General features: G+C 48.6%; 1 protein-coding gene, 1 long non-coding RNA gene and 8 other non-coding genes across 10 annotated transcripts; 3 read left to right on the plus strand and 7 right to left on the minus strand.

Annotated features, from left to right (window-relative positions):
• Window positions 1–349: 349 nt before the first annotated feature.
• LOC106988077 (histone H4) lies at window positions 350–760 on the minus strand. The gene has a single exon (XM_015086464.3). The coding sequence runs from the start codon at window positions 711–713 to the stop codon at window positions 402–404; it is 312 nt and encodes a 103-aa protein (XP_014941950.1). The 5' UTR covers window positions 714–760; the 3' UTR covers window positions 350–401.
• Window positions 761–1495: 735 nt separating this feature from the next.
• Window positions 1496–1567, plus strand: TRNAM-CAU (transfer RNA methionine (anticodon CAU)). Its single transcript has one exon. It is a non-coding gene; the product is annotated as a tRNA-Met (tRNA).
• A 1392-nt stretch (window positions 1568–2959) lies between these two features.
• LOC113593858 (uncharacterized) lies at window positions 2960–11589 on the plus strand. The gene is made up of 5 exons (XR_003414218.2): window positions 2960–4182; window positions 8286–8364; window positions 9196–9279; window positions 10117–10303; window positions 11086–11589. It is a non-coding gene; the product is annotated as an uncharacterized LOC113593858 (long non-coding RNA).
• A 1279-nt stretch (window positions 11590–12868) lies between these two features.
• Window positions 12869–12941, plus strand: TRNAR-UCG (transfer RNA arginine (anticodon UCG)). Its single transcript has one exon. It is a non-coding gene; the product is annotated as a tRNA-Arg (tRNA).
• A 4438-nt stretch (window positions 12942–17379) lies between these two features.
• On the minus strand, window positions 17380–17461 carry TRNAS-GCU (transfer RNA serine (anticodon GCU)). The gene has a single exon. It is a non-coding gene; the product is annotated as a tRNA-Ser (tRNA).
• A 4182-nt stretch (window positions 17462–21643) lies between these two features.
• TRNAQ-UUG (transfer RNA glutamine (anticodon UUG)) lies at window positions 21644–21715 on the minus strand. Its single transcript has one exon. It is a non-coding gene; the product is annotated as a tRNA-Gln (tRNA).
• A 475-nt stretch (window positions 21716–22190) lies between these two features.
• Window positions 22191–22262, minus strand: TRNAQ-UUG (transfer RNA glutamine (anticodon UUG)). Its single transcript has one exon. It is a non-coding gene; the product is annotated as a tRNA-Gln (tRNA).
• Window positions 22263–23410: 1148 nt separating this feature from the next.
• Window positions 23411–23492, minus strand: TRNAS-UGA (transfer RNA serine (anticodon UGA)). Its single transcript has one exon. It is a non-coding gene; the product is annotated as a tRNA-Ser (tRNA).
• Window positions 23493–23886: 394 nt separating this feature from the next.
• TRNAM-CAU (transfer RNA methionine (anticodon CAU)) lies at window positions 23887–23958 on the minus strand. Its single transcript has one exon. It is a non-coding gene; the product is annotated as a tRNA-Met (tRNA).
• A 426-nt stretch (window positions 23959–24384) lies between these two features.
• Window positions 24385–24455, minus strand: TRNAG-GCC (transfer RNA glycine (anticodon GCC)). The gene has a single exon. It is a non-coding gene; the product is annotated as a tRNA-Gly (tRNA).
• Between the last annotated feature and the right edge of the window lie 2376 nt (window positions 24456–26831).

Here is a 26831-nt window from a genome sequence, read left to right on the forward strand (position 1 = left end):
CCGCGTGGGCATCCCCTTGCTAGTATTCCAGAACCAAACCCACCTGACTTCGAACTCGGAAGTGCTCGAGAACGAAGGAAGCGCCTTGGAAATGCTGACGATACCATGTGGCTTTGTCTGTCACCCAAAACGATGGGCAGCCCAAGGCTTAGACAAACCGACTGCGGCAGAGCCACAGCACGGCTTAACAACTAAGCCCCAACGTTAAAAGCCCTCGGATTAAGATAAAGGGGCACGACAGAGCGGACAACTAACAATTCTCATACACATTCGGAAGCTGGGCCAACAATATAACACAAAAGTCCTAGAAACTAACCAAAAGCTACAGATCTTTCGTGAAAAACGTGGGCGGCCCTGAAAAGGGCCTTTTTGTGCTTGTGGAGGTAGCAGGTCTGAGGCGCTCAGCCGCCGAAGCCGTAGAGGGTGCGGCCCTGGCGCTTGAGCGCGTACACCACGTCCATGGCCGTGACCGTCTTGCGCTTGGCGTGCTCCGTGTAGGTGACGGCGTCCCGGATCACGTTCTCCAGGAACACCTTGAGCACCCCGCGGGTCTCCTCGTAGATGAGGCCGGAGATGCGCTTGACGCCGCCGCGCCGGGCCAGCCGCCGGATGGCGGGCTTGGTGATGCCCTGGATGTTGTCGCGCAGCACCTTGCGATGGCGCTTAGCGCCCCCTTTGCCCAGACCCTTCCCGCCTTTGCCTCGGCCAGACATGTCAGCGCCGCTTACCCACCTTCCGGAGAAAGCATGAAAGGCGTGGAGGCAACCTCCTTATATGTGCGGGATGCGGACCTAATTGAGGACTGGAAGCGCGCACGCGGGAAGGGCCGTTGCCCGGCCCCGGCCCCGCCCTCCGCGGCTCACTCCAGTGACGTCACTGGAGGCGGGGCCCGGACCCTCGGAGCGTGCCCTCCGCGGAGGCGGCTGGAGGGTCCGGGGGCCTGTGTGGGACCTCGGGACTTTTTCCGTGCGTCAGACTAAAAAAGTGAGCGTTTTGCTCTACGTTTTGCTGCGTGAGGGGCCTTGGCCGATCGCCGGGCTCCTGCGTTGGCCTGCGGCGACCCCGCGGACCGGCCCTCCCCGCCCGAGCCTCCGTCCGGGCCTCCCGCGGCCGGGCGTCACCCCCACACCGAGCCCGAGAGGGTGTCCTCCCAACGGCGACCGCGGGCCTGGTTAGTGACTCCGAGGCGGAATTCTCGCCCGCGTGCCTTTCCCGGTCTTCCCTTTCCTTCCCTGTTTAGTAAAGTTTGTAACCCTCGCTGAGTATCTGGCCGCCTCTCCCCTCTGCCTCCGGAATTTCAACGGGGTGGTAACGCTTCCGTCTCTGCCTCTGGCTTTGTTCTCTCTGATTCTGGTAGCGATATTGTTCCGAAGAGAATTGGCAGTTTGTGGTAACCGAGGTGTTGAACCGGCGACCTCAACGTGGGTTTTTCCAGTGTCAGTAATCCCCTCTGAACACAGTTAAGAGCATTATTAGGAGCCGCATTTCGCCGGAGAGCAGAGTGGCGCAGCGGAAGCGTGCTGGGCCCATAACCCAGAGGTCGATGGATCGAAACCATCCTCTGCTATCTGCTTTTTCCTGCAACTTTTTAGTTTCTGTAGCCTCGTTTCACAGTAGGGGAAGAAAATAGAGCCTGTTTTGCTTCATTCTGGAGTGAAAATTACTTTTCTGAAAATAAACGTGAAACTGTTTACATTCTCCAGAGAGAAAAAGACCGTCGGTCATGGATACTCAGTTATCATTAATTAAGATGTTCCCCCACCACAAGCTATATTTCTAGTGGTTGCCAAAGGGATCGTGACAGTCCCATTGCCCTATGAACCTGGGAAAACGCTAAAATAAGCTGAGTGTAAGGGTGAGGACAGGGATGGAAGCCGAGAGAAGGCGTTTTCTTTCCTTCTATATGTAATTCAGAAAAGCTCTACTTGTTAGTGAGCTGTGGCCACGTGGCTAAAGCCTAGCGCCAAATCTTTGCAACTACCAGAGTCGGAAACTTTGGAATAAATAAGTAACAGTTTGAGACAGAGTGCAAAGTTTTGGTGGCCACGATTGAACTCTGACCTGAGAAAACCACTTATGTGGTTGATGCTGGTAAATGTGTTTCTACCGCCTGCCTCCCTTTACCAGTCTCCAACAGAGGTGCTCTCTATGCTCATGCTTAAAGTGTATGTTTTATATTTCTCTCAGAAAAGATCCCTGTTCATATACTCACGTTGTAAGAGGTCAACTTATAAGATATCAGAAAGCTTATTGTGTATAAGTTCAGCTTAAACTCACCTTTCATGAATAATTGAGATAAAAGCTTATGTAGTTCCCTGATACAGAAATTAACCACCCTATCTCGCTTCTGTAACTTCGCCTGCTTGCTAAATAGATACCTTAGGCTGCAAAACGCTCCCCCACCCCTTTTACCAAGATCTGGCCTAGGCAAGACCAACATGTAAAAAGTCACCAACTCACCGCCCCACGGTATCTTAGGTGTCTAACTACAGTTGGTCATTTTAAACCCTCTTAGGACAAAGAACTTCAAATTGATAGGTTCCCACCAAAACTAAAGTCTGTGTGTCACAATAGAATTGGCTACCATGAAATGCTGTAAATTGCAATTGGGTAACTAAATAATGACCTATTCTGACTTGCTAAAATCCATAGACGCTCACTGCTACCTTTGTTCAGGGCCATTCTCTACACTTTCCTCCTTAAGATCAGGAGATCAGGTTTGGCCCGGCCGTGAATAAAATCTTGCCTCGCTTCTATTCGGCGTCTGGTGGTTTTTTTTTTGTTGTTTTTTTTTTTTTTTCCCCCGACAGCACCCTGTTTCATTTGGAGGTTCCACCGAGATTCTACGACAACCCGAAATTCGGAGGCTGAAGCGGAACAGCTAGGGGACAGCTCCCGAGACACGTTCCTCGGCCCCGGCCTTCTGTTCTCAGACCTGGCTTAAGCAAGGTACGCGAGGCGGCGCCTATTTTCTGTTTTCTGTTTTCTGTTACTGGCCAGATCTGATTCTCAGAGGGAAGGCTGGACGCAGCTTAACTTCCCCCTAGCTGGTGTCTGGTGGAGACGTCCCAGCCCCATCTGGGTCTCCGGACCGTCTGGGTTGGGCTTGATCACCCCAACCATTCGTTCTATGTTCAGTGCTCTGTGTGCCCTGTTAAACGTTTCCTGTTAGCCTATCTTTATCTCTGGTGTGACCCAGTGTTTAACCTCCGTCATGGGTCAGTCTTCGTCCGAGCCTTGCTCTCCCCTTAAATGCATGCTAAATAACTTCTCTGGTTTCAAAAAAAAAGGAAAGAACTATGGCTTTAACCTAAAGCCGTCCTGGCTGCGGACATGTTGCCCACTGGACTGGCCGATGCTCTCTGGGGTTGACTGGCCCCCAGAGGGCTCCTAGAATCTTAACCTTGTTTATGCCGTCCGCAGGATTTGTCATGATGTTCATCTCGACCAGGAGCCATATGCTGTGACGGGTCGACCTCCTAAACGACCCACCTTTCTGGCCGAGAAAGTACCAGAAACAGGGCCAAAAGCTGTCATCTGGCATCTCCCTTTCCCACTCCCCTTCCTGTTCTCCTCCAAACTCCCGAACCCTTGCTTCCCGTCACTCAGCCTTCAAAGAGGCTTTACCCAGTGCTTCAGGAGATACCCGAAGGGAGGGACTTGTTATCCGATTCTCAGAGACCACCTCCTTATCCCCAGACCCCACTAGCTCCCCAGGAACCAAAAGCCGCAGTAGATCCTTTGACTAGTCCCCCACATACCAGATCAGGAGCCCTCTAGAGAGGAGAACACCAGTCCTCTGATGCCCCAGTTCCCATCCTTCCTCTTAGGCAAACGGCTCCGGCTCCCGGTCCAGACAGGCGGCCAACACGCCCGATGGTTGTCTACACTCCTTTCTCCACCTCGGACCTCTACAACTGGAAAACTCAGAACCTGCCTTTCTCTGAAAACCCCCAGGGCCTAATTGACTTATTGCACTCTATTTTCCCCACTCATTTACCTACTTGGGAAGATTGTCACCAACTCTTGCAGGTCTTACTGACTTCAAGGAAAGGGCCCGAGTGCCCCGGGAAGCCACGAGAGCAGTCCTCGGCCCGGATGGAATGCCTACCACAGACCTTCACAGAATTGAGCACGTTTTCCCTTCCACGCCGCCCCAGTGGGACCCTAACATGGATAACGGTAGGGAGCGTCTACTCCAGTATGGCCAGATTCTGTTACAGGGGCTTCACGCAGCAGCACGAAAGCCCACCGATCTGACAAAGATTCAGGACACAGTCCAAGGACCGAATGAGTCGCCTGCAGCCTTCCTAGAAAGGCTTTACCGGGCTTACCGCTTATATTCCCTATTGACCCCGAGGCAACAGAGAACCGTAAAAGCATTAATATGGCTTTCGTTTCTCAGTCGGCCCCAGACATCCGTAAAAAGCTCCAAAAATTAGAAGGATCCGAAGGAAAGGTAATTTCAAAGTTGGTGGAAATAGCCCAGCGAGTTTTTCACAGCAGGGACAGCCCTGCCATTAAGCAAGGGAAGGAAATAGGGAAAGCCCTAGTAGCAGCCTGGGGAAAACCCCCCAGGCAACAGCAAAGGACAGGGAAGGCCTCAACCCCACCAGAAAGGACCCCGAGCAAAGCTGGGAAAAAATCAATGTGCTTATTGTAAGGAAGAAGGACATTGGAAAGATAAATGCCCCAACAAAAAGCCTCCCATCCTGGTCGCCCAGGAACAATGACGCCACCACAGCTCCCCTCTTTCCCTGAATCCCCAGGAGTCTGTGGTTACCCTCAATGTAGAAGGGAAAGAAACCAGATTCCTGGTTGACACTGGGGCTATGTATTCTGTTCTTAAAGAACCCTTAGGACCTGTGATTAGAGAAAAGGTATACATTCAGGGAGCCACAGGACGAACGCAAGGCTACCCGCGGACTCGTGCCCGAATCACTGACCTAGCTCAAGGGACTATTACTCATTCCTTTGTGCTCATACCGGATTGCCCATATTCCCTTCTGGGGAGAGATCTGTTGCACAAGCTTAAGGCCCAAATCTCCTTTACCGGAAATTCTATAGACTTGAACCTATAGCCACCTGCCATTCTAGTTACTTGCCCTATATCAGAGGAATATCTACTCCTGGAAAAACTGGAGCGGAAAGCCTCTCCATTAATAGAAAAGTGGAAAGAGACAATTCCTACAGCTTGGGCTGAAACTAACCCCCCCCCCCCCCGGACTAGCCATTCAACGAGCGCTGCCAGTGATCCAGCTAGCTGCCCCAGCCACCCCAATCTGGGTGAGGCAATATCCATCCCATCAGCCAGCAAGCGAGGGAGGGAATTGCCAAACACATCAACCGCTTGCGAGAAGCTGGGATCCTAATGCCATGCCGTTCCGCCTGGAATACTCCCTTGCTTCCTGTCCCAAAACCTGGGACTTCAGAGTATAGGCCGGCACAAGACCTCAGAGAAGTTAACAAAAGGGTGGAGACAATTCATCCTTCGGTCCCCAACCCCTATACTCTCCTGAGTGAACTCTCACCAAATTACCTCCTTTACTCCGTCCTGGACTTAAAGGATGCATTCTTTTGCTTTGCCGATTGCGAAGGTCAGTCAGTCTATTTTTGCCTTTGAATGGACAGACCCAGATGGAACCTACAATGGACAGTTAACCTGGACTCAACTGCCCCAAGGGTTTAGAAACTCCCCTACTCTATTTGATGAGGCGCTTCGAAGGGATTTGGTCCCCTACCGGGAGAGCCACCCAGATGTTAGGCTGTTACAATATGTAGACAACTTGCTCCTAGCCACTGACTCCTTAGCTGCACAAAGGCTACGGAGGACCTGCTAAGGGAATTAGATGTCCTGGGATATAAAGTTTCCGCAAAGAAGGCGCAAATTCGCTTGGACTCTGTCATATACTTGGGCTACCAACTGCATGAAGGCAAGCGATCACTGGGGCGGGAAAGAATCCAAGCTATCCTCAACATTGCCAAACCCACAACTAAAAGGCAGATCAGGGAGTTCCTAGGGGCCGCTGGGTATTGCCGCCTCCGGTTACCTGGTTTTGCTGAGATGGCAAAACCCCTGTACTCCGCCGGGGGGTGAAGGAACTGAGATGGTCCGGAGAGAACAAGAAGATAGGGCTTTTGAGCAAATCAAGAGCGCCCTCACCCAAGCCCCTGCCCTAGCTTCACCTGCTATTACCAAACCCTTCCAACTATTTGTGCATGAGATCTGGGATCCTTACTCAAGCTCTGGGCCCCTGGAAACGACCTGTCGCCTACTTGTCCAAGCGGCTGGACTCTGTTGCCACCGGGTGGCCCGGTTGCCTCAGAGCGGTTTACCGCCACTGCCATGCTGGTTGAAGAAGCTTCCAAACTAACGCTTGGGCAAGACCTTCAGATCACAGGACCTCACGCAGTAGCATCCCTGCTGCGCTCCCCACCAGACCGATGGATCAACGCACGAATCCTCCAGGATCAGGTATCGCCACTAGACCCGCCACGCATCACTTTCCTGAAGACAGAGGCTTTAAATCCAGCCACGTTGCTGCCGGATGGCGACTCGGAGGCCCCACGCCACGATTGCTTGGAAACCGGGAGTGCTCTGACAGGACTGAGGGGGGACTTAAGAGAGCAACCTCTGCCAAAGGTGGACTTCGAGCTGTTCTCTGATGGCAGCCTTTTTGTCAAAGATGGAGTCAGACACGCAGGTGCAGCTGTAGTGACTCAGGACCGGGTTATCGGGGCCCAAGCCCTTGAGCACAACACTTCTGCCCAAAGAGCAGAGCTGATGGCTCGAGCCCAGGCCCTCAGATGGGCAGAGGGAAAAACGGTGAAGGTTTTCACTGATAGGAGGTATGCCTTTGCCACCACCCATGTTCCTGGAGCTCTATATAAGGAAAGAGGACCGTTCACTTCAGGAGGGAAGGAAATTAAAAATACAGAAATCCTGGCCCTACTGGAAGCCTTATGGCTTCCTAAAAAGGTGGCCATTATACATCGCAAGAGCCACCAAAAGGCAGACTCGCCCCAAGCAAAAGGAAACGCCGTTGCATCAGCCACAGCAGAAAGACATGTTCTCCCGATTAAAATTTTGCCTCTGCTGCCTCCACGCTTTCTCCCCACGGAACCATTTTATAGCAAAGAAGAGCTACGCCTGATAAAAACCTCGAGGGCAAAAAGAGATGACCAGCATTGGTATCACCTCGAGGATGGACGCATCTTCATACCAGAAGCTATAGGATGGACCTCGCTCCCGCAAGCCCACAGCCCCACACATCTAGGGGCAACCAAGTTGTCTGATCTAGCCCAAAGAGACTACGTTATTCCAAACCTTAATAAAATCGTAAAAAGCCTAGTCGACCGATGCAAAGCCTGTGCTCAGACTCACCCATCTCCCAAGTTTAACTTTTCGGGACGGCCACTACGCGGACAGATGCCTGGAGAAATTATGGGAATTTGACTTCACTGAGACGAGACATGGGCCCTCATTATCATTATCTCCTCGTTCTAGTGGACACCTTCTCTGGATGGGTAGAGGCTTTCCCCACGAGAACAGAGTCAGCTCAGATAGTGGCTAAGAAATTACTCAGTGAATTGGTTCCCCGATTTGGCATCCCTACTGGTCTGGGGTCAGATAATGGCCCAGCTTTCATAGCCCAGATATCTAAAATGTTGGCCAAAAGCTTACAAATAAATTGGAAATTACATTGTGCCTACCACCCCCAAAGTTCAGGGCAAGTAGAAAGAATGCATAGAAGTCTAAAAGAAACCTTGACTGAATTAATTCCAGAAACTGGCGAAAACCGGGTAGGCGTCCTTCCTCTTGCCCTCCTCAGAGTACGCTGTATACCTTACGTAAGAGGCATCCCCCCCTTTGAAATCCTATTTGGAAGACCACCTCCCTTGCTTCCAAAATTAGGAGATGAACAATGGGCGGAAATCTCAAACCAACACCTAGGTTTCATTCCCCGGTCTCGATTTACGAGGGAACCCATTTCTCCTGTCCTAGTGCCCCTCTTTGTAGGACTGGGGGGGGTCGCAGGATCCATTGGCGTAAGTACTGCCACTTTCGTCACAGGGGATCAGAACTTCAAATTACTAAGCAAACAAATTGATCAGGATATATCAGAATTAGAAAAGAATATTGATAAACTGTCTGAATCTGTAAACTCTTTAGCTGAGGTGGGTGGTACGTCAGAATTGGAGGGGCCTAGGCCTGTTATTTTTACAACAAGGAGGGCTTTGTATGGCCCTTGGGGAACAGTGCTGTTTTTATGTCAATAATTCAGGAATCATCAAGCAGAGCCTGAGTCAGATCGGACCACGACTAGAGGAAAGAGAAAGACAAAGACGAATTAATCAAAATTGGTATGAGTCTCTATTTTCCTGGTCCCCTTGGCTAACGACTCTCCTGAGTGCCCTTGCGGGACCCCTTATCTTCCTCTAGCTATAACTATAGGATCCTGTTTGATAAGACTACTACTTCAGTTCATAAATTGAAAAATAGGATCTATAAAGCTTATGGTGTCACGTAGCCAATACGTCCCATTAGCCCAAATGCCAAAATAAGGTTATTCAAAGATTTGAATAACTAACAAACCGGAGTGGGGAATGTAATAGGTCAACTTATAAGATATCCGAAAGCTTATTGTATATCAGTTTGGCTTAAACTCACCTTTCATGAATAGTTGAGATAAAAGCTTATGTAGTTCCCTAATACGGAAACTGACCGCCCTATCTCGCTTCTGTAACTTTGCCTGCTTGGGAAATAGATAACTTAGGTTGCAAAACGCTCCCCCACCCCTTTTACCAAGATCTGGCCTAGGCAAGACCAACATGTAAAAAGTCACCAACTCACTGCCCCACGGTATCTTAGGTGTCTAACTACGATTGGTCATTTTAAACCCTCTTAGGACAAAGAACTTTAAATTGATAGGTTCCCACCAAAACTAAGGTCTGTGTGTCACAACAGAATTGGCTACCATGAAATGCTATAAATTGCAATTGGGTAACTAAATAATGACCTATTCTGACTTGCTAAAATCCATAGACGCTCACTGCTACTTTTGTTCGGAGCCATTCTCTACACTTTCCTCCTTAAGATCAGGAGATCAGGTTTGGCCCGGCCGTGAATAAAATCTTGCCTCGCTTCTATTCAGTGTCTGGTGGGTTGTTTTTTTTTTTTTTTTTTTCCGACAGCACCCTGTTTCAACGTGATACTGTGCTAAGCATGAAGTGTTCAAGTAACCTACAGTCTAGACATGCTTTTAAACAAGTATACAAGTATGTATAGTACAATAAGGTATTTCTTTTAAAAGGTTATGCACAAAGTGCAGCGGGAAGAAGGGAAAATGATGGTTTCTGATAGCCCCACGATCACCCACTAGTTGAGTGATTTTCCAGAAGGACTCACATGACTCAACATATACTCAAAGCTAAGATTTATGACAGCAAAGGGAAGAGTGCAGACACAGAGGGACAAAGATACGCACGAGCAAAGACAAGGGAAGTCTTTCTCGGCCTCCGTCTTCAGAGATGATGCGCACACTCTTCTCTCCGGCTGTGAGCTGCAGGCACCAGGGAAAGCTGTGGTTGCCAAACAAAGTCCACTTGAGTCCTGGAGCCCAAGTTCTGAAAGGGACCCGGTCACCTACCTGCCATACCCACCCCACACCAGCTACGTGTCAGCAATTTCCAAGTTTACTTCAAATAAGCTGACAACTTGCTTCATAGTGCCCCACCGCCTCAGGTGCATAGAATAACATCATTTCCCAGTAACCGTGTGAACATTCCAGAGTTTGACAGAGGGACGTCACCGCGACTACAGAGATCTGTGGAAACTGAGTGAAATAGATTCGTGGCATCACCCTTGCCCTGGCAATGGCCCAAGTCGGGAAAGGTGGCAGATTTTGAGTCCCAACTTGAATAAGAGCTTAGCAGGCAGCCAGGAAGAGGCTTCCAGATGGAGGGGGGTGGGGTGGAAACAAGCCCAAGGAGGCATAACGGTTGAGGGTTTCTAAAGAACTATAAAGCATTCAGTGCGATCGAACATGGAGGGGAGAGAGATTGCTGTATTCAGCAAAGTGGCTGTATTCAGACCACCTCCCATTCACCCTGTAGCTGGAGGCGGTCTGCCCCCCACAGTACACCAGACGGCCGGACAGGCCATGCTCGACGCTGGACAGATGAGATTGGTAGCCATTTCCGGTCACACGCACTCACAGCCTGGAAGGGGAGGGCACCGCATGCCGCGCAAGGTCGCTCGGCTGCAATCTCCAATCGAGTGAGCCAGCAAGGGCTGCGGGAGGTAAGCCTCGTAGTAACCAGGGGGCAGAGCAACCCCTGGTTCCCTCCAAAAGATGGATTGGCTTATTTTAACAGCTTCCAGGACTCACAGGGAGGGAAACCCATGAGGCTGAGGGGCTGACGGGATGTACCTGGACAGAGGAACGGGCCCGAGGTCTTATCTTGTGAGAAGAGGCAAATGCACAGGCCGTTTGGGCTCAAAGATGTCAAAGGAGCCCTGGAAATGTTCGGGCCTACACTGGAATTCTGAGTTGTGGCAAAAGCGATAGGGAAAGGGCCAGGCATAAGGAAGGCAAGGTGCAGTGCAAACAGGTTTCGAATTTGTCTATGGGCAGTAAGAAACCACCACCAGTTTTGATCAAAGGAGTAATAGGATCACATTTTCTCAGTAGAAAAAAATCTCTGGAGGGGCGCCTGGGTGGCTCAGTCTGTTGAGCGACCGACTTCGGTTCAGGTCATGATCTCACAGTTCATGAGTTCGAGCCCCGCTGACAGCTCGGAGCCTGGAGCCCGCTTCAGATTCTGTGTCTCCCTCTCTCTCTGCCCCTCCCCCTCTCATGCTCTGTCTCTCTCTGTCTCTGAAATAAATAAACATAAAAAAAAATGTTTAAAAAAAAAGAAAATCTCTGGAATTTTCAAGTTGGTGGCCTGATCTTTGACTGTTTTTGTTTTGTTTTGTTTTGTTTTTTGCAGGGGAGGGGGGGTGTTGGTTTTTGGTTTCATTGCAAACTATGCAACAATGTCTTTCATAACGTATGCGGTTTTAAAAAATCATTTCTTCAGCCTCTCCATTCACAGACAAGAATAAGCGTACTAACATCTTGGAACTTGGCGAACGTGATCGTTGCCAAGGGAGGAGAAAATGACCCGTAAAGCACGCTAGACCAGGAGGCCAAAACATCTGCACACCCCTGCAAACAGGCAGGCAAACGTGACAGACGGACCGAACCCCAACTCAGCCTTCACTGGCCTCCGCCGCATAACCAGGCCCGTATCAGCAGCACGTTTCTGGTCAACAACCAGCAAATGTCCAAAGTTTTCGCCTTCATCTCCCACCACAGGTATCTGGGATATATGTCCCTCGGGTCTCACCAGAAACTGTGTTGATGCCTGAGGGGAAATGTCATGGAAACTGAGACACCAGTCATCCGCAAAAATTCTTTGGCAACCGCCCCCTGGTTTTTCAGCTCAGCGGCTGAGTTCCAGCCCCACGTCTCACTCTGCACTGGCAACATGGAGCCCGCTTGGGGTTCTCTCCACCCTTCCCCTGCTCGCTCACGCTCTCTCTCAAAATAAATAAATGAACAAAACAATTCTTTGGGCTGGATATCCTCGCTGGGGAATCTTCCCGTAGATCATGTCTCCACCAGGTCAGGTCTCCCCCCGGGACAAATCCGTAGTCAGATTTTTGGGGGATGAAGGAATCTTTGAGCTCCATAATCCCCACATTAGAGGCGATGGCAAAATTCCCAAAAAATATGTATGTGAGAGATGGAGCACATGTTTATTGAGCTCCTACTATTTGCCTGGTGTTATTCCATGGACAGGGAAAGAAGGACCACGTAAAGGATCCCATGTCTGTGCTCCGGAAGCTGCTGATTTACTAGTCAACACAAGCCAAGATCTATCACAAATGAGCCAAGAGGGCCAGTGCTCCCAAGGTCTGGGACTTAAGAAAATTAAGGAAATGCAGCGTGTGTAGATTGTCGACAGTATCCTTAAACAAGGTCACACAGATTCACTGATGAACTCAAAAGAAGCCATCCAAAATATCAAAATATAAGTGTAAATCTCTACCACTTTATTGGGCCGAGCACTCTACAGAGCATCATCAATTCTATAAACACCTCGGCCATAGAATGGTTTTATTGCAACACGTTCCGGTGTTGAGTCATCTACCAAATGTAAAACTCGTTAACCATGTCTGTGACATGGCGACTGTTTCTCTCTTCATGTACGGGAACCTCAAATAATATCAATGAGCCTGGACCACTCCAAGGGCCTAAGCGACGCCAACAAAAAGCACGCTCTTCTTCTCCAGATAGAGACACGCTGTGACAAGCGCTCTGGTGGCAGGTGACAACGATCGCAGAGTACCAGAGTGTGGGCAGGGGAGACTTGTTAGGCCCCGGGGCCTGCAAGACAGCGACAAGGACGCCGGTGCGGGTGCTGACTGCCTTGTGGGGGCGGTGACACGATCGCCGGGCCGGCGGGGGCCCGGCACCGAGGGTCTGAGACGAGTGACTGTGGCGGAGTATTAACAGGGAAGGCGCTCTGAGTTCGCTTCTATCCCTGGATGCAGACGAGATGCGCTGCTTTGGCATCTCTTCGGTCCCACGAACAGGTTCTCAGCTCGGGAGTGGCAATGGGAGTGACTTTTCTCCCCACGCTGGACCCATCATGATTGTCAGATCCTACCCGCGGTGAGTCCCGACTCCGGGGCCTCAAATAACCCGGGTAATCTAGTGTAGAAAGCGCGGGCGGCGGGCGCGCTCTTTTGGGACTCAGGACCGGTCGGAAAGCTCATTATACTTTCCAAGTGTTGCGACACACACGTGTACTTGGGGACCACGTGGCCTAACGGATAAGGCGTCTGACTTCGGATCAGAAGATTGAGGGTTCGAATCCCTTCGTGGTTAGCGCTGGCTTTTTTTTTTTTTTTTTTTTTTTAATGCATTTACTGCCCCCCCCCCCCAAAGTGGCCATATCTCACGCGGTGGGAGGGACCACCTGTCACCTGTTTTGCAAACCCGTTTCCTACCCTCAACAGGCCATTCTCAAAAGCCTTGGAAGGACCAGTGTTTCCAGGGGAGTCGGATCTGTAAAGCGAAAGCGCTGAGCCTCAGACTGACGCCGGGCCCAGGGGCCGGCACCGTGGGAACCTGTCGTTTGTCCCCGAATCTCTTCTCTGGTCTCTTTCTCTTCGGGGCTGAGTCTGTGCGTCCTTGGAGGTTCCGGCTGCCGCTGCAGCCTGTGTTACTGGTTTTCACTCTTACCCTCCTTTTCCCCTCTTAACTGCCTTTTTGCCTCCCCTTGCGTTGCCATCAAAAGGATGAGAACAGGTCATACGCAAACCTGAATTACAGAACGGAAAAATTAAGATCAAGAAAAGAACCCAGCTGTTTCCAGAGTGTGCGGGAAAACAGGAAGACAGAAGGAGATAGTGGTGCAAAGTACACACACACACACACACACACACACAAGGAAAAAAACCCACATTTTTGTGCCTAAATAACTGAATCTGAAACTTTAGGATGAACAAAGAGTGATTTCCAATTCTTGACTTCCTGGTGAAAGTCTGTTCAAATCACATGGAGTGCATGAATGTCTTTGCTAGGTCAGAGCACTGACTGTTAAAACAAGGGAATAATTACCTCTTCCTCTCCCCAGCCTCTCTTTTAGGTCTCTGGTATGACTCTGGGTTTCTCTAGACAGCTGTCGAGTCCAAATTGTAAAGCAAAGTTGCGGCCGGAGCTCCAGTGCCCAGAGGTTGAGATTTCTCAGAGGAGAAAAAGTTGCAGCGCGTTAATGTCGTAAGCAACCACTCACTGCCTCCTTCCTCACAAAATGTACCATTGACACTAAGTATCCCTTTCTAAGCCAGAGAAAGGATATCATCTCAAAAGAACCAGATAAAGTTATGGTTAAGAAACATTTAAGTTGCTCGCATGTTTCTGGTTTCCTGGGAATACGCAAAGGCTTCCCCCTCCCGACCGGATTGGCATTTAACCCTCTGCACTGACTTTTTTCACCCACACCTTCTCCAGGAGATTCATGGAAGTAGAAATCCTGATCCAAGAAGACAAAAATGTCCCTGATACAAATTCTTTCCCTCTTTCTTCTTTTTCTTGCCGTTTCTCCTACGTTCACAGCAAAGGATACCAAAAGGAGTAGACAGCCTTTCCAGAGCAGAAAGTGTCAAAGAGAAGAAAATCAAAAACGACAGGGCCATCTGCAGACATCCCGAACTTTAAATGGTCATTGGAGCTTAGGGGCTTGTCCCCAAATCCAGAGAATAAGAATATATGGGGCCCCCCAATTGATGTGTAAGCTTTTCCGCTTTGAGAAGGGGATTCAGAAAACAAATAACACTCGCTAGGGATGGGGAAAAGTGGCTGGAAGAACAGAAATAAGAAAGATTCCTGGATGTGGATTACAAACACAGGGCGTTGGGCCCTGCTGGACAGGGGCAGAACAGATTCATAAGTGTAATATGTGTTTATGGAGCGCACTAAGCTTCTAGGATATAGGATCTAAGTTCCTAGGATCACAGTACACAAAGTATGCAAAAGTCCGTGTCCTTAAGAGACTCGGCATGGGGGAGAGGGCGAGGGGAAGGGAACAACGCAGAAAACACAGAGGGGAATAAGTGGGTTATATAATGTATAAGTAAATTGTAGGATATATTAGAAAAGATAGTTTTGAAAGTGTCAGGATTTGTATCATGACCGGGAAGCAGCAAAGACTGCATGTCGCAGTCAGCTACTGCCCCGTAACAAACACACAAAACCCAAACGCGTAGAAGACCCTCCAGTAAGCATTTATTACTCAAGCGTCTGAAGGTGAATGACCTAAGCCAAGCTTAACCGAAGGCTGTATTTTTGAGCTGCGGGTACACCTCCACTTGGCTCCTCGGCCCCCTACTGCAGGGGCTCTGGTGAGTTTGAAGCGTGTTCCTTTCGGGACCATGAGTGAAATCGCAGCTGCTCCCTGGAGGGGACGTCCTCTCACGAAGATGGCAAACGTATTTAAAGGCCCTGCTTGACTTGTGTCTAATATCTCATTGACCCAAGTCATCCTCAGGCCCCAGCCCAGAGACAAGGGACGACACTCCATCTCTTGAAGAGGAACTGAGGAGTTAGTTACGAGGCAAAGGACTCGGATAAAGACAGGAATGAGGGGCACCTGGGTGGCTCAGTCGGTTGAGCTTCTGACCTTGGCTTGGGTCGTGATCTCATGCTCTGTGAGTTCAAGCCCCGCTTTGGGCTCTGTGCTGATTTTGAATTTTAGCAATTATTCATCCTTTCCTTTTATCTTAATATTCCATATTAAAAATGAGTTCTCACGTGTATGAATTCTACACACTTTGAGAAAGAGAAGAGTAGCCACTGACAGCCAGGAACTGGTCTGACGCTCAGAGCTCAGCCTTAGTGTTGCTAGGAGCTGGCCTGGCATTCCCAGCTAAGCCCTAGGAAATTCCTGTTGAACATAAATAATTTCCAGGGACACCAACCACAGGCAAGGCCACCTTGTGACCATGACGAAGCAAGATGAAAACAAAACACTGTCCGTAATCATGTCTGAACCCAGATGAAAAGCAATGAACGCAGATGAAAAGCAATAACGATGCGCATGTAACGAAAGTTACCAAACCTCCCCTCCTTCCCGGCTCACAGGAGGGACCACTGCATTTTTTCAAACCCATTTTAGCTCTCGTCTTGCTTTGATCCTCTCACCTTGGAGACAAAAACTATTAAGGTACCCAACCATCGAGTAACTGAGTCACTTAATAGGTCACCATATTTTGCCCCCCTCCTTGTAACAAGACAATAAATCCAACTTTGATCAACCACGGTGTGTCCTTCGTAGGTCTTGGCAGGAGATCAACTATCTTGAATTTTGAAGCATTAAATATCACTGAGATGAAGCCAGTTAACTTTTATGAGATACCTTCCCTTCATCCATCGCTTCGCCAGGCTAGGGAAAGATAGATTAAGAAGTTGAACATATTCTCTGCATGTCGTAAGAGCGACAAACTGTTCCGGTTTGCTGTATTTTACCACGCTATGGTTTTGTTTGGATACCGGGTGTCTTGGGCCATGTGATAGTGTTTAATTTTTACTTAGGAACTTTATCAGGGTTTCTTTTGCGATTTTTTCCATCTAATTTTTAATGGTCTGATGCTTTCTTTCATGTAGGAGTTTGTAAACCATCTTCAAACTACATATACCATAGAAGCCAGATTATTCTTAGACAAAATTCAAAATCAGATAATTGCTTCCGATTTTGTGCTCCGTGGGCCTCAGTCCTCGTGAGGTTTTTCGAAGATCCGCTGGCTCATGACAAATGTACCTAAGAATTTTCTAGATATCAAAAGTCACAGTGTCAGTTGCAAGATCGGGACACATTGGAAAGATCTCATCACCCAAAGAACTTGGTCCGCCCGAACCTTAATAAGGAAAGGCCCGTTATATGAGTTTTTTAAAAACAGTTGGCTTGGTTTCTACCTTAGTTTCCTCATCTGTAAAATAGAGACAGGTGACACAGGGGGGAGTTTTCAAAGAGATCATCTCTACAGTCCCTACAAATTGTGTCGTTGTACGCGGTATACCCAACCCTTGCTGCCTAGTTCATAGTAAAGTGAAAACAGGTGACGGCGGAGATTTTATGGGATTATGTGCCACAATTGAGATGCAAATGGCAGAAGGTGAGCAAAGAAGGGAGAAACGAATAGAGGCTGGGGCGCTTGGAAAAGATCTTTGATTTAAACTCTTTCAGCCGAAACACAAAATGGAGAATGACGCCGGGGCGCCTGAGACGGTAGAGCACGTGACTCTCCATCTCGGGGTCGTGAGTTCAAGCCCCCTGATGGACTAGGATTCTACTTTAAAAAAAAAAAAACAGAGAATTGCTTTTCTTTGCGGATTTACGCGAAAGGTACGTGCGAGGTGGGGCTTGCAAAAGGACCTTTTGCCGGAAGGGGGCGCCAGCATCACCTGTGCGCCGGCACCCGCACTGGCGGCTGGACCTCAACTGGGAGACGTGAGGTCACGGCGGCGCGGGGGCGCAGGGAACCGGCCTGCGACCTCCGTCGGGACAGCGGGCCGGAGGGGCAGAGTGGCTGACCCGCGAAGGAAGACGCAGGCTCCGGGACCGGAGTTTCGGGCGGCCGTTCCCATCAAGGCGATGGGAGCAAATCCACCCTCCGACCCCTCTGTAAAACGGTTAAATGGGTAAGTTGCAAAGAGCCAACGTTACCGTTTCTGTTTCTTTCCCTACAAGCGCTGCCAACAAGATCGGGCCATCTCTCTCGCAAAGAGCTAAAACCTCACTTCCCTGGCCGCAGGGGAACAGCCGCGACGAGGATGGGATTCGAACCCACGCGTGCAGAGCACAATGGATTAGCAGTCCATCGCCTTAACCACTCGGCCACCTCGTCACCGGTGGGTGGTGTCTCGGATAAATATTATGTTGCTGTCTCGCGCACAGGTCTATTTTTGTCATTCCCATTGTGTTATTCATGAAGTGGATCCCTTTGCTCCCTGGAAGGGGCCCTCTTACCTTGACAAAGCGAAAAACAAAATAAAGAAGAGACTAACGTCCGGGGGAGGAGGATGTGGACCCGAAGAGAAACAAAACACTCTTCCTAAGGAAACATGGGAGCCTCTGACGGCGGAACGGAGTTAATGACTGCTTTGGTTCTAAAAATCTAACTGGATTTCGTCGTCCCTCTTAGGGCCCGTACATCGGAACCACGGATTGCATCTATTAGCGCGGGAGATTCCTCGGCAGGATTCCCAGGAGGATGGCCGTCCTGGGCACCATGAGCGCTTCTTAGAAACAGTCACTTCTCCAATAAGTCCTGGAGGGTGACTGGGCGAGAGCTGGAAGGGAGGCGTGAAAGTCAAACTGTAACCTGTCCCGAATGTCAGGCCAAAGATTTTTGGACTGTATGGAAGGACCGTAGGACCATCTGAGGGAGCTGTGTTCTGTGCTGGTTCTATTTGTTTTGTTTGTTTCGTACAGTACGTTTGATTTTTAAAAATTTGCTGTCATTTTTTTTTTTTTTTTTTGCCTATTTCGATGCCCACCGGCCACAGATCCCCGGGAACACGCCGGCAGGTGGATCAGGGGTCTGTTGCAGCGGCCCCGAGGAAGAACACACGCCTCCAGGGATCTTGGGGAATCTCAGTTAAAGGGGTGTTTTTAAAGACCTTAGTAAAACAAACATGCCTTCACGTTTCACCTCTGTCTGCCAGATTGTTGACGAAACACAACAGTCTTTCATGACTAAAAACAAAAACAAAAAAACCGTCAACAACCTTGGTACAGACAGAATGTAGAGCAACATCTTCGAGGCCACGCAAGCTTCATATGGGATATAAGCCAAATCTTGGACAACTGAAAGAGGACGTCTCTATCTCACAGCACTCACAAAAATTAACAGGAATTGGATTAAAGACATAGATATAAGACCAAGAAACCATAAAACTCCTAGAAGGAAACATAAGGGGGAAAACTCCTTGACATTTATTTCAGCAACGATTTTTTTGGACAAGACACCAACAGCACAAGCAACAAAAGAAAAAAGTCAACAAGTGGGACTAACACGTCTGCAGGGCAAAAGACACCGAGAAAATGAGAGAGCAAACTATGGAATAGGAGAAAATATTTGCAAACCATATATCGGAGGAGGATTTAATACCCAAAATAGAGGAAGAACTCATACAACTCAAGTCCTATTTAAAAATGGACATAACAACAATCAAGTCCTATTTAAAAATGGCCAGAGAGCCATATAGACATTTGCATGGACCAGACGGCACCATCTCGGACAGATCTGCTATGACGGCCACCCTGGGACCTGAAGCCTTCCTGAGCATGGCCCCCAGACACACTCCCACCTCCCCCCCGACACACACACACACATTCTTTCTGTCCAACCCCACCCTGATAAGTACACCTTCGGGCACAATGTCCTCAGTCAGCTCTGGAGATAACAACTGTGAGTCTCCAACATCTCCTCCAGGAAGTCCTCCCTGTGTGCTCCCAGCCCCCAAGGCTATAAAAGCAGGTCTCACAGGAGGTGGGGTCACCCAAGACACGCATCTGTCCCTAAATCCCCTTGAGAAACCATTTCTCCTCCAACTAGACTTGTCAGCCTTTACCTTCCGTCTTCCTGCTCCCTGGGCTTCTGGATGTCGTTTGGTGTAGACCTCCCTTTTATGGAACATTTCTCCAAAGAAAGCATCTAACTGGCCAACCTGTTCAACATCGCCAATAATCGGGGAAATGCAAGTCAAAACCACAAGCACCCACATCCGTTAGAATGGCTATCATCATCAAGTCAATAGATACCAAGTGTTGGTAACTCTGTGGAGAAAAGGGATCCCTTGGCAGTGCATATAATACAACAGGTAAAAGGCACAAAGTTGTCACTGTTTTTAAGTTTAAGTGAGTGACGAATTCTAAAATGATGCGGGAAAGAAAAAGAATTTATCTGGGCTTGGTAGTGTCAGGACAGGAATTGTAAAACATGATGTAAAGAAAGATAGATAAAGGAAAACTATAATCACTAAGACCTGGAAGGAATGTTCCCAGTGGGAAGGTCCCAGCAATTCCTCTCAATAGAGCACTTGGTGACTAAGCAAAAGGAAAAAACGAGCTACCTGCAAAGTATGAGTCCTAGGAGAAGGCCAGAGCCAGACGGGTCTCACTCTGCTTTGGGATCTCTAGGGTCTTTGAAATCCAGTGCGGTAGACATATTTTTTGTGTAATTCCTTCCATTGAGTGTGGGCTGGACCTAGCGACTTGCTCCTAACATACAGAACACAGTAAATGTGACAGGATGTCACTTGCGTGATTAGATGACACCAGATCGTGGTTTCCAGCTTACCCAAACGTTTGCCCTATTGCTGTCTCAGCCTGCATGCTTTGAGAAAACAAGCTGTCGTGTTGGTAAGATCCATGAGGCAAGGAACCACTGACGGACTCCAGCCACCAGCCAGCCAGCCACTGAGGCCCTCGGTTCCACAACCTTTGAGGAACTAAATCCTGCAACACACGTGTGAGTTTGGAAACGATGGGATCCTTCCCCACTTGAGATTTGAGGTGACTCCAGTGCAGCCAATACTTTGGATGCAGGTCACAAAAGACCAGGAAGCAGAAGACCCGGCCACGTTGACCCCAGAGACCCACCGCAACTGTTAGACGAAGTGTATCTTGTTGTAAGTGCCAATCTGTGGCAATCTATACAACAAATAACCCACAAAGTCAGGAAGGCCTGATGGCCCTGAGATCCCATGGCAGCGAGGGAATGCCATTGAGAAGGTAAAAGCACAAGGGACCATAAGATTGCCAGATCTGGGTTCCAATGCTAAGCATTACACCATGGAGCCCCTACAGAAGAGTGTCTATTGAAGAAAAGACGTGTCTGGAAGCTGGATGCATATTTTACCTTTGGAAAAAAGTCCTGATCAATAGAATCAATCTAAAGAGCATTAATAGATACTTGCCATTCGTTAATAGAGGCTGTGGTAGTCTGAGTCATGCATTCTAACATAGACCCACATCCCAATCCCCAGAACCCATGAATATATTACCTTACCTGGGAAAAGACACTTTCTAGATGCGATTACATCGAGGAGTTTGAAATGAAGAGATTATCCTGGATTTTCCAAAAGCACCCAAAGCAAGGTCAGACTTAATCATAGGAAACGTGACCACAGAAGCAAGAGGTGATCCGGGGAAGAGACCTCTAGAAGCTGAAAATGGCAATGAAACAAGCCTCTTCCCCAAAGTCTCCAGAAAACCTGCTGACACCTTGATTTTAGACTTCTGATCTCCAGAGCTGTAAGAAGGGTGATTCGTGTTGTTTTCAGCCACTAAGTACGCGGTAATTTGCTACGGCAGCAAGGGGAAACTAATACAGAGGTTCTAAAACATGACCATGACTGGGGCTTAATAGGCGTGAAGAAGTTTTGCAGGGCTTTTTCCAGAACACTGTTTAGAGGCCAGAGGAGTTTATAGAGGCTCTTCTCTTGCTGTCATTGAGATCACTGGAAGATGTGCTCGAACTAAGGACAGGAGAGTCAACGGAAGGATCCAATGCCTAGAGGGTTAACCGTCACACCACGGGATCTCTGTATAACAAACCTTCAAGGGAAGACGCGTATCCCCTTGAGTCTGGTCACTTGATCTTCAAGATGTTCGTAAATTCAATCCAAGGAACATTAAGAGAGAGCCTCTTGTCTAGAGAAATTGGAAAGGGGTGGCTGGGGTCTCACTCCACGGCTTGGACGTTTTCAAGGTCAGCGTTAGCTTCCAGAACATTTGTGTGAACTGCGGGGGAGAAAAGGGGGGGTGGGGGGTGGTGTCTGATACGTGAGCCGTTAGGGCCTTAAGACTAAAGAGGATCAGGTTGACATTCAGGAACCCAGGGAGACCAGAATGCTTTCCACGAGGACACAAAGTACTTCGCTTCTCGTAAGTCTGAGAAGAGAGTAAGGAATCACAGGAGGCTCTTCTGGGGAAGAAAGCTCAAGTGTAAAGTTCATGCCCCCACACACAGCAGGATGCACTGGCAAATTGAAACGTGGGGACAGGCGACCAAAACCAAAGCAGGTCCCACCGAGATTTGAACTCGGATCGCTGGATTCAAAGTCCAGAGTGCTAACCATTACACCATGGGGCCACCACACATGTATTTTGAGGGAATATCTATGAATATTAAATGCGGGGCTTGTCATTCTATTCAGCATGTTATGGACTACAGTATTTATATTTTTTAAGTATCAGTGGGAAATCTGCTATATCCCAGACAGCAGATGCTCCAAAACAAACAGGACAACTGGGGCTCACACGCGTAAACAATGTTAAGACCAAGACCCTGCTGGAACCCAAACCCGGAACTGAGGTCCGGGGTGTGACACAGGAGTACTTAGGGCATCCAGAGGATAACCTGGTTTCCCAATGAAGGGGGGGGGGGGGGGGCGATGCAGAGGAGGACACAGAATTCCAGAAAAGCGCACAAGCCACGCAGCTCTGCAGGGCAGTGTCGCCCTGCTAACTGGGATGCTGAGTGCTGAGGTGCCCAAGTACACAGGTGTCTCTGGCCAAGTCCAGGTACGGGGGTGATTTAGGAGAAGAGAAGATACTAAAAGGTTTACAGGTCCCACCGAGATTTGAACTCGGATCGCTGGATTCAAAGTCCAGAGTGCTAACCATTACACCATGGGGCCGATGACAGGCATGTCCCTTGGCAAGTGTTTGGAAGCTCTTTGCAGCGCATCGCATGCGTGTGGTTGGATCTCTGTCCTGAACAGGTGCAGAAGGTCCACGTTCCCTGGATCCAAGGGGGCAACAGACTTTTTCGGCCGGAGGGGGAAAGCCCCACAGAGCTCGTCTTTGCTTAGAATTTTCACCAGGGCCCACAGAGGACTTGAGTGCCAATGTTCCTAGAAAAATCAAAACTGTGCATTTCCTGAATACCTAACCTGGACGATGAACGTTTGTCTGCCTATAGGCTTATAGAGGAAAGTGTCAACGCTTAAAATATCTCTTCGGACATGTATGAGTATAGAAAACTCAAGAAGAAAAAAAGTTAAAGGTAGCATGGGAATTTAATTTCAAGGATTAAGAAGAACTTCTACATTTCTAAGTATTTTTACGTCCTTCCATTTGCTTATCCGCTTTCTCTAGTGGATCAATTGCAAGTGTAATAAAAGATTAATTTTTGTTATATTTACTCTTATTTCTGTTGCATATACAGTATTGTGTATCTGCCAGTTTTATCAAGCACCACAGTTCTTTTTTTCTTAGTAAGATTTAGCCAACGTCTGAAAACAAAGCCAATGTCTGAAAAACTGAAAACAGTTTTGAAAATTCTCTATCCTGTGCATCGTCTCTGCAGTTCTGGCTTCCTAAGTGGAATAAGAGGGCTCCAGAAGGAGGGAAGATTGGAAATCTCCTGTTTGAGATACTGATTCCAAAACACCAAATGTGCTCACGAGTAAAAGAGTGATGCACTGAGTGTGCCCAAATTTCGGATTTCGGATTTCGGTTTCAGAAGTCAGACCCGAGCTGGATAGGGAATTGGAAATAAAAAAAATTTTTTCAATTAAAATAATTAAAAAAAAAAAAAAGATTAAAGCCTGGGCACTTTTCAGCATCTGTATAGTGGTTTCAGAAGAAATCCCTAATGTTTTCCCCAAATCATTTTCAAAAATTTTCTTCCCCGGCTGTTATACTAAAGGACAACTACCTGCTTACAGTTTCAAGGACAAACATAATATTACCCAGGAAAACGGTGTACTTCGTGCTGTTTGTGTGCTTTGCAGCCTCCAAAGTTGGTCCAGCAGGTGTAACACCTGGAAAGAAAACACTACACCGTAGTCGGCAGGATTCGAACCTGCGCGGGGAGACCCCAATGGATTTCAAGTCCATCGCCTTAACCACTCGGCCACGACTACGCGACTGCTCCCCAGCTGTCTGATATATTCCCATGAGGAATAATATCTTCCCTGTTTGTAAATTGATTTTCCTGCTGGTCTAACAACCCTGGACCGCCTGTCATCATACTAAAAACAACAAGGTTTTGAATATCGAGACGCTGATAACAGAAGTTATTCCAAATTGTAACGTTTGCCTGTCGTGGGAAATACCAAAGCCCCTGCGGAAGTCGCATTCAATCCAACAGGTGCGGGGGTACCCAACTCAGAGATTGAGTTACAAGGGACCAAAGGGAAGCAAAGACAGGAAGCAGGTGTTTGTCCCAAATTCCCTTGGGGATTCTTACACCTCCAGATCTGGTCCACTCCCTTTTTCTAAAATTTGAGGTTGAGACAAAGAAGGGTGCCGAGGAGATAGCAGAGGATGGTTTCGATCCATCGACCTCTGGGTTATGGGCCCAGCACGCTCCCGCTGCGCCACTCTGCTCCCCACGCCAAGCTGGCTTTTCAAATTTAAATTTCAAGGCAGTAAATTTTGGCCCCTTCTTACTTATGAGATGTCTGGATGCTTTTCAGCGATTGTCTCGAAGACTGAGAAAGGATACCCCCGGCTCCGTGCACTGCCACGCTCCGCCCCTCAAATGCCAGCGGCTTACAATTCGCCCCGGAAAGACCGACCGGTTGAGGTCGGAGTGTACACCAGCTCCAGCAGGATGACGTCTCAGGTCATGCGGAAAACCAAATGCATGCCAATTGGCATCATTTACAAGCTGAAATTGCAAAAGGAGGGCTTGCTTTGATCTTTCTCAGCCAAACGGGGATACAAGAAACACTGTTACTTTAATGTACTTTTTTAGCTTGTAAGTTTTCGGTCAAAATGTTTTCACCCGCGCGCTGGGTAAAACGTGAGCGCTGCATTGGCCGGGAATCGAACCCGGGCCTCCCGCGTGGCAGGCGAGAATTCTACCACTGAACCACCAATGCTCTGCGTGTTTTCATCCCCATACTTGTCCTTATAGCTACAGTTATACAGTCTCTGGCAAGTAGAGCAATGAGATTGTACACTTTTTCCCTAGGATTTTTCTAAACCCAATCAAAGAAAAAATTATACCTAAACATTCTAAGAAAACCTGTGACTTAGAAGTGAAACTGCTGATATGCGGCCCTTGGAGGCTTTTGAAGGTGAAAAACAAGTATAAATACCCAACATATAAAAATGTCTTTTCTCCATCCCCCGCTTCCCCCCTTACATCGTTAATGAAAACAAATTCCAAAAATCTCTCCGTTAGGATGCAAGCCAATTCGGTTAATTACTGGGTCAAAGCGCTCAATTCCAGGTTGAAACAAGTTACCACATTTTGGAAAAAAGACCTATCGTCACTCTGCCGTGAAGACCCAAGTTTGTAGAGGAAGGTTATGGTCATCAGACGCGAGAATAGTACTGAAAATGCTGGAAGTAGGAATTCTCCCGAATCCTATCCCTTACACACATCCCCGTGACTTGCCCTTTGGAGGGTGGCCACTGGCCGCCGAGGTCGGTGTGGGGCTTGGGAACCAAAAGCCAAGCGGGACCTGGAAATAAATAGAAGTTATATCCCTTGCTTTTGAGGACTTTTCACTTGTCTGGAGAAAAAGCCAACACAGAGAAAACCATTGATGATCCATGAAAATTATCTTTACCAAAGTGAGCCTCGAGTTTGGTTTTCTGGGAGGTAATGGGCTCTGATAGTCCGGATGATACGAAGCATGTGAGAGCCAGTTTTTCACAAGCCTCTATCTCCTTCCGGTCTCTATCTCTTTGCACCTTTTCTTCAGAATAGAGAACTCACAGTATTTACTTGGCAGGTGTGATTAGGCCGCTCTGAAGGGGAGGAAGCTCCAACAGCAAATTGATCTTCAAGTAAGAATTGGGGCCATGAAATAGGTTTCTCCAAACAGGAGAAATAGGTTTGAAATAGGTTTCCCCAGCAACAGAAGAAAACAGAACCGCACAGCATGAGACATAAAAATCAACCTGATCAAGTCACGTAGTGCCTTCGTTCTTGTTTACTCGTGCCTAAAGGGTGCCTACATTCCTCCAGGGGCGTCGAAGGTAAATTCAGAGGATGGCCATTAAAGCGGTTTGAAAAACAACATAAAACCACCCGTCAAATATTAGTTACTGGTTTCTATTCCATGTAACTTTTTAGTGAACCTTCGAACGTCAGAAATTTTACCGTATTTCTATCGGAAGCAGATATCTTCAGTATAACACACATCACTGGTGTTCATGTCAGTGGGGCTGTGTCCCCCCAGGCTGTCATTTAGGCTCTGACAGGAGGCCTGGAGGCCAGCATGGAGGAAGCCGTTACCAGCCAGGGGAACGAACGCGTTATGCAACTTGATCCAGTGGAGTTTTCCGGCTCATACGGTCCAGTTTTGTTTTCTTCTGTTGCTGGGATTTGGAAGAGGCCAGAGGCCTGTCCGGGCCCAATGCCCCGAGAAGCCCCATCACGCGGGGGCCGAAGGGAGGAGCCATGGCAGGGAGCCCCCGAGCAAGTGAGGAAGAAAGAGCAAAACTCTGCTTCCCACCCCCAAGGAATACATATTCGGCCCCCGAGTTAACAACTGTCAATAAAAAAAAAAAAAAAGAAAGAAACACAACCCCCCATGGGCAGTTCCAGCACAAACCTCCCTGCTCACTCTCCCTGCTCGCTCTTGAGTGCTCGCTCTCTCCCTTCCCCCTTCCCCCTCCTCTCCCCACCCCCTCTTCTCCTGCTCTCACATCTCCACAGTGTACTTTCCGCTTTAATAAACTTTCCCACTCCTGTGCTACTTGTCTGCCCTTGAATTCATTCTGGTGACCAAGACGGAGAACCTTCGGCGAGGCCCATGGAGCTGGCTGAGGCCAGGCCCAGGCTCACCTGGCAACAGAATCATGCAGCAAACAAGGGAGAACATTCCTTTCAGAGGAAAGGTCAAGGACAAAGGCCCTGTCCTGGGAAGGAGCGACACGTATTTGAGGAACCGAAAGGCCTGGGCGACAGACGCTGGGTTGTTTTGTTTTAAGGAGGATAATCAAGACAAGATCTGTGTGTACAGACATGCGCCATAAGGACTCAGATTTCACGGAACACGAGGAGATCTGGGAACACGAGGAGATCTGTCAACACCCAGGGCAAGAGATGTTGATGGAAGAAAAGAGGTCCTGGTGGAACAGAGAAGGAGATGGGCTGTGACGTTTTAGGAAATCACACTCAGTGGGACTCCTGCTCAGACCTGGGAGTGAGGAAAAGGACGTCCCCAGGATGGTTCTAGATTCCTGGTTGGGTGGGGGCGGGGCGGGAATGAAGCAGAGAAGGAGGCACACCCTGTTGCAGG

This window comes from Acinonyx jubatus, chromosome B2 (genome assembly GCF_027475565.1).
Source record: "Acinonyx jubatus isolate Ajub_Pintada_27869175 chromosome B2, VMU_Ajub_asm_v1.0, whole genome shotgun sequence".
Lineage (NCBI taxonomy): Eukaryota > Metazoa > Chordata > Mammalia > Carnivora > Felidae > Acinonyx > Acinonyx jubatus.

Coding starts and splice junctions, on each gene's coding strand:
- LOC106988077 (XM_015086464.3), bottom strand. CDS start 713: ATGTCTGGCCGAGGCAAAGGCGGGAAGGGTCTGGGCAAAGGGGGCGCT.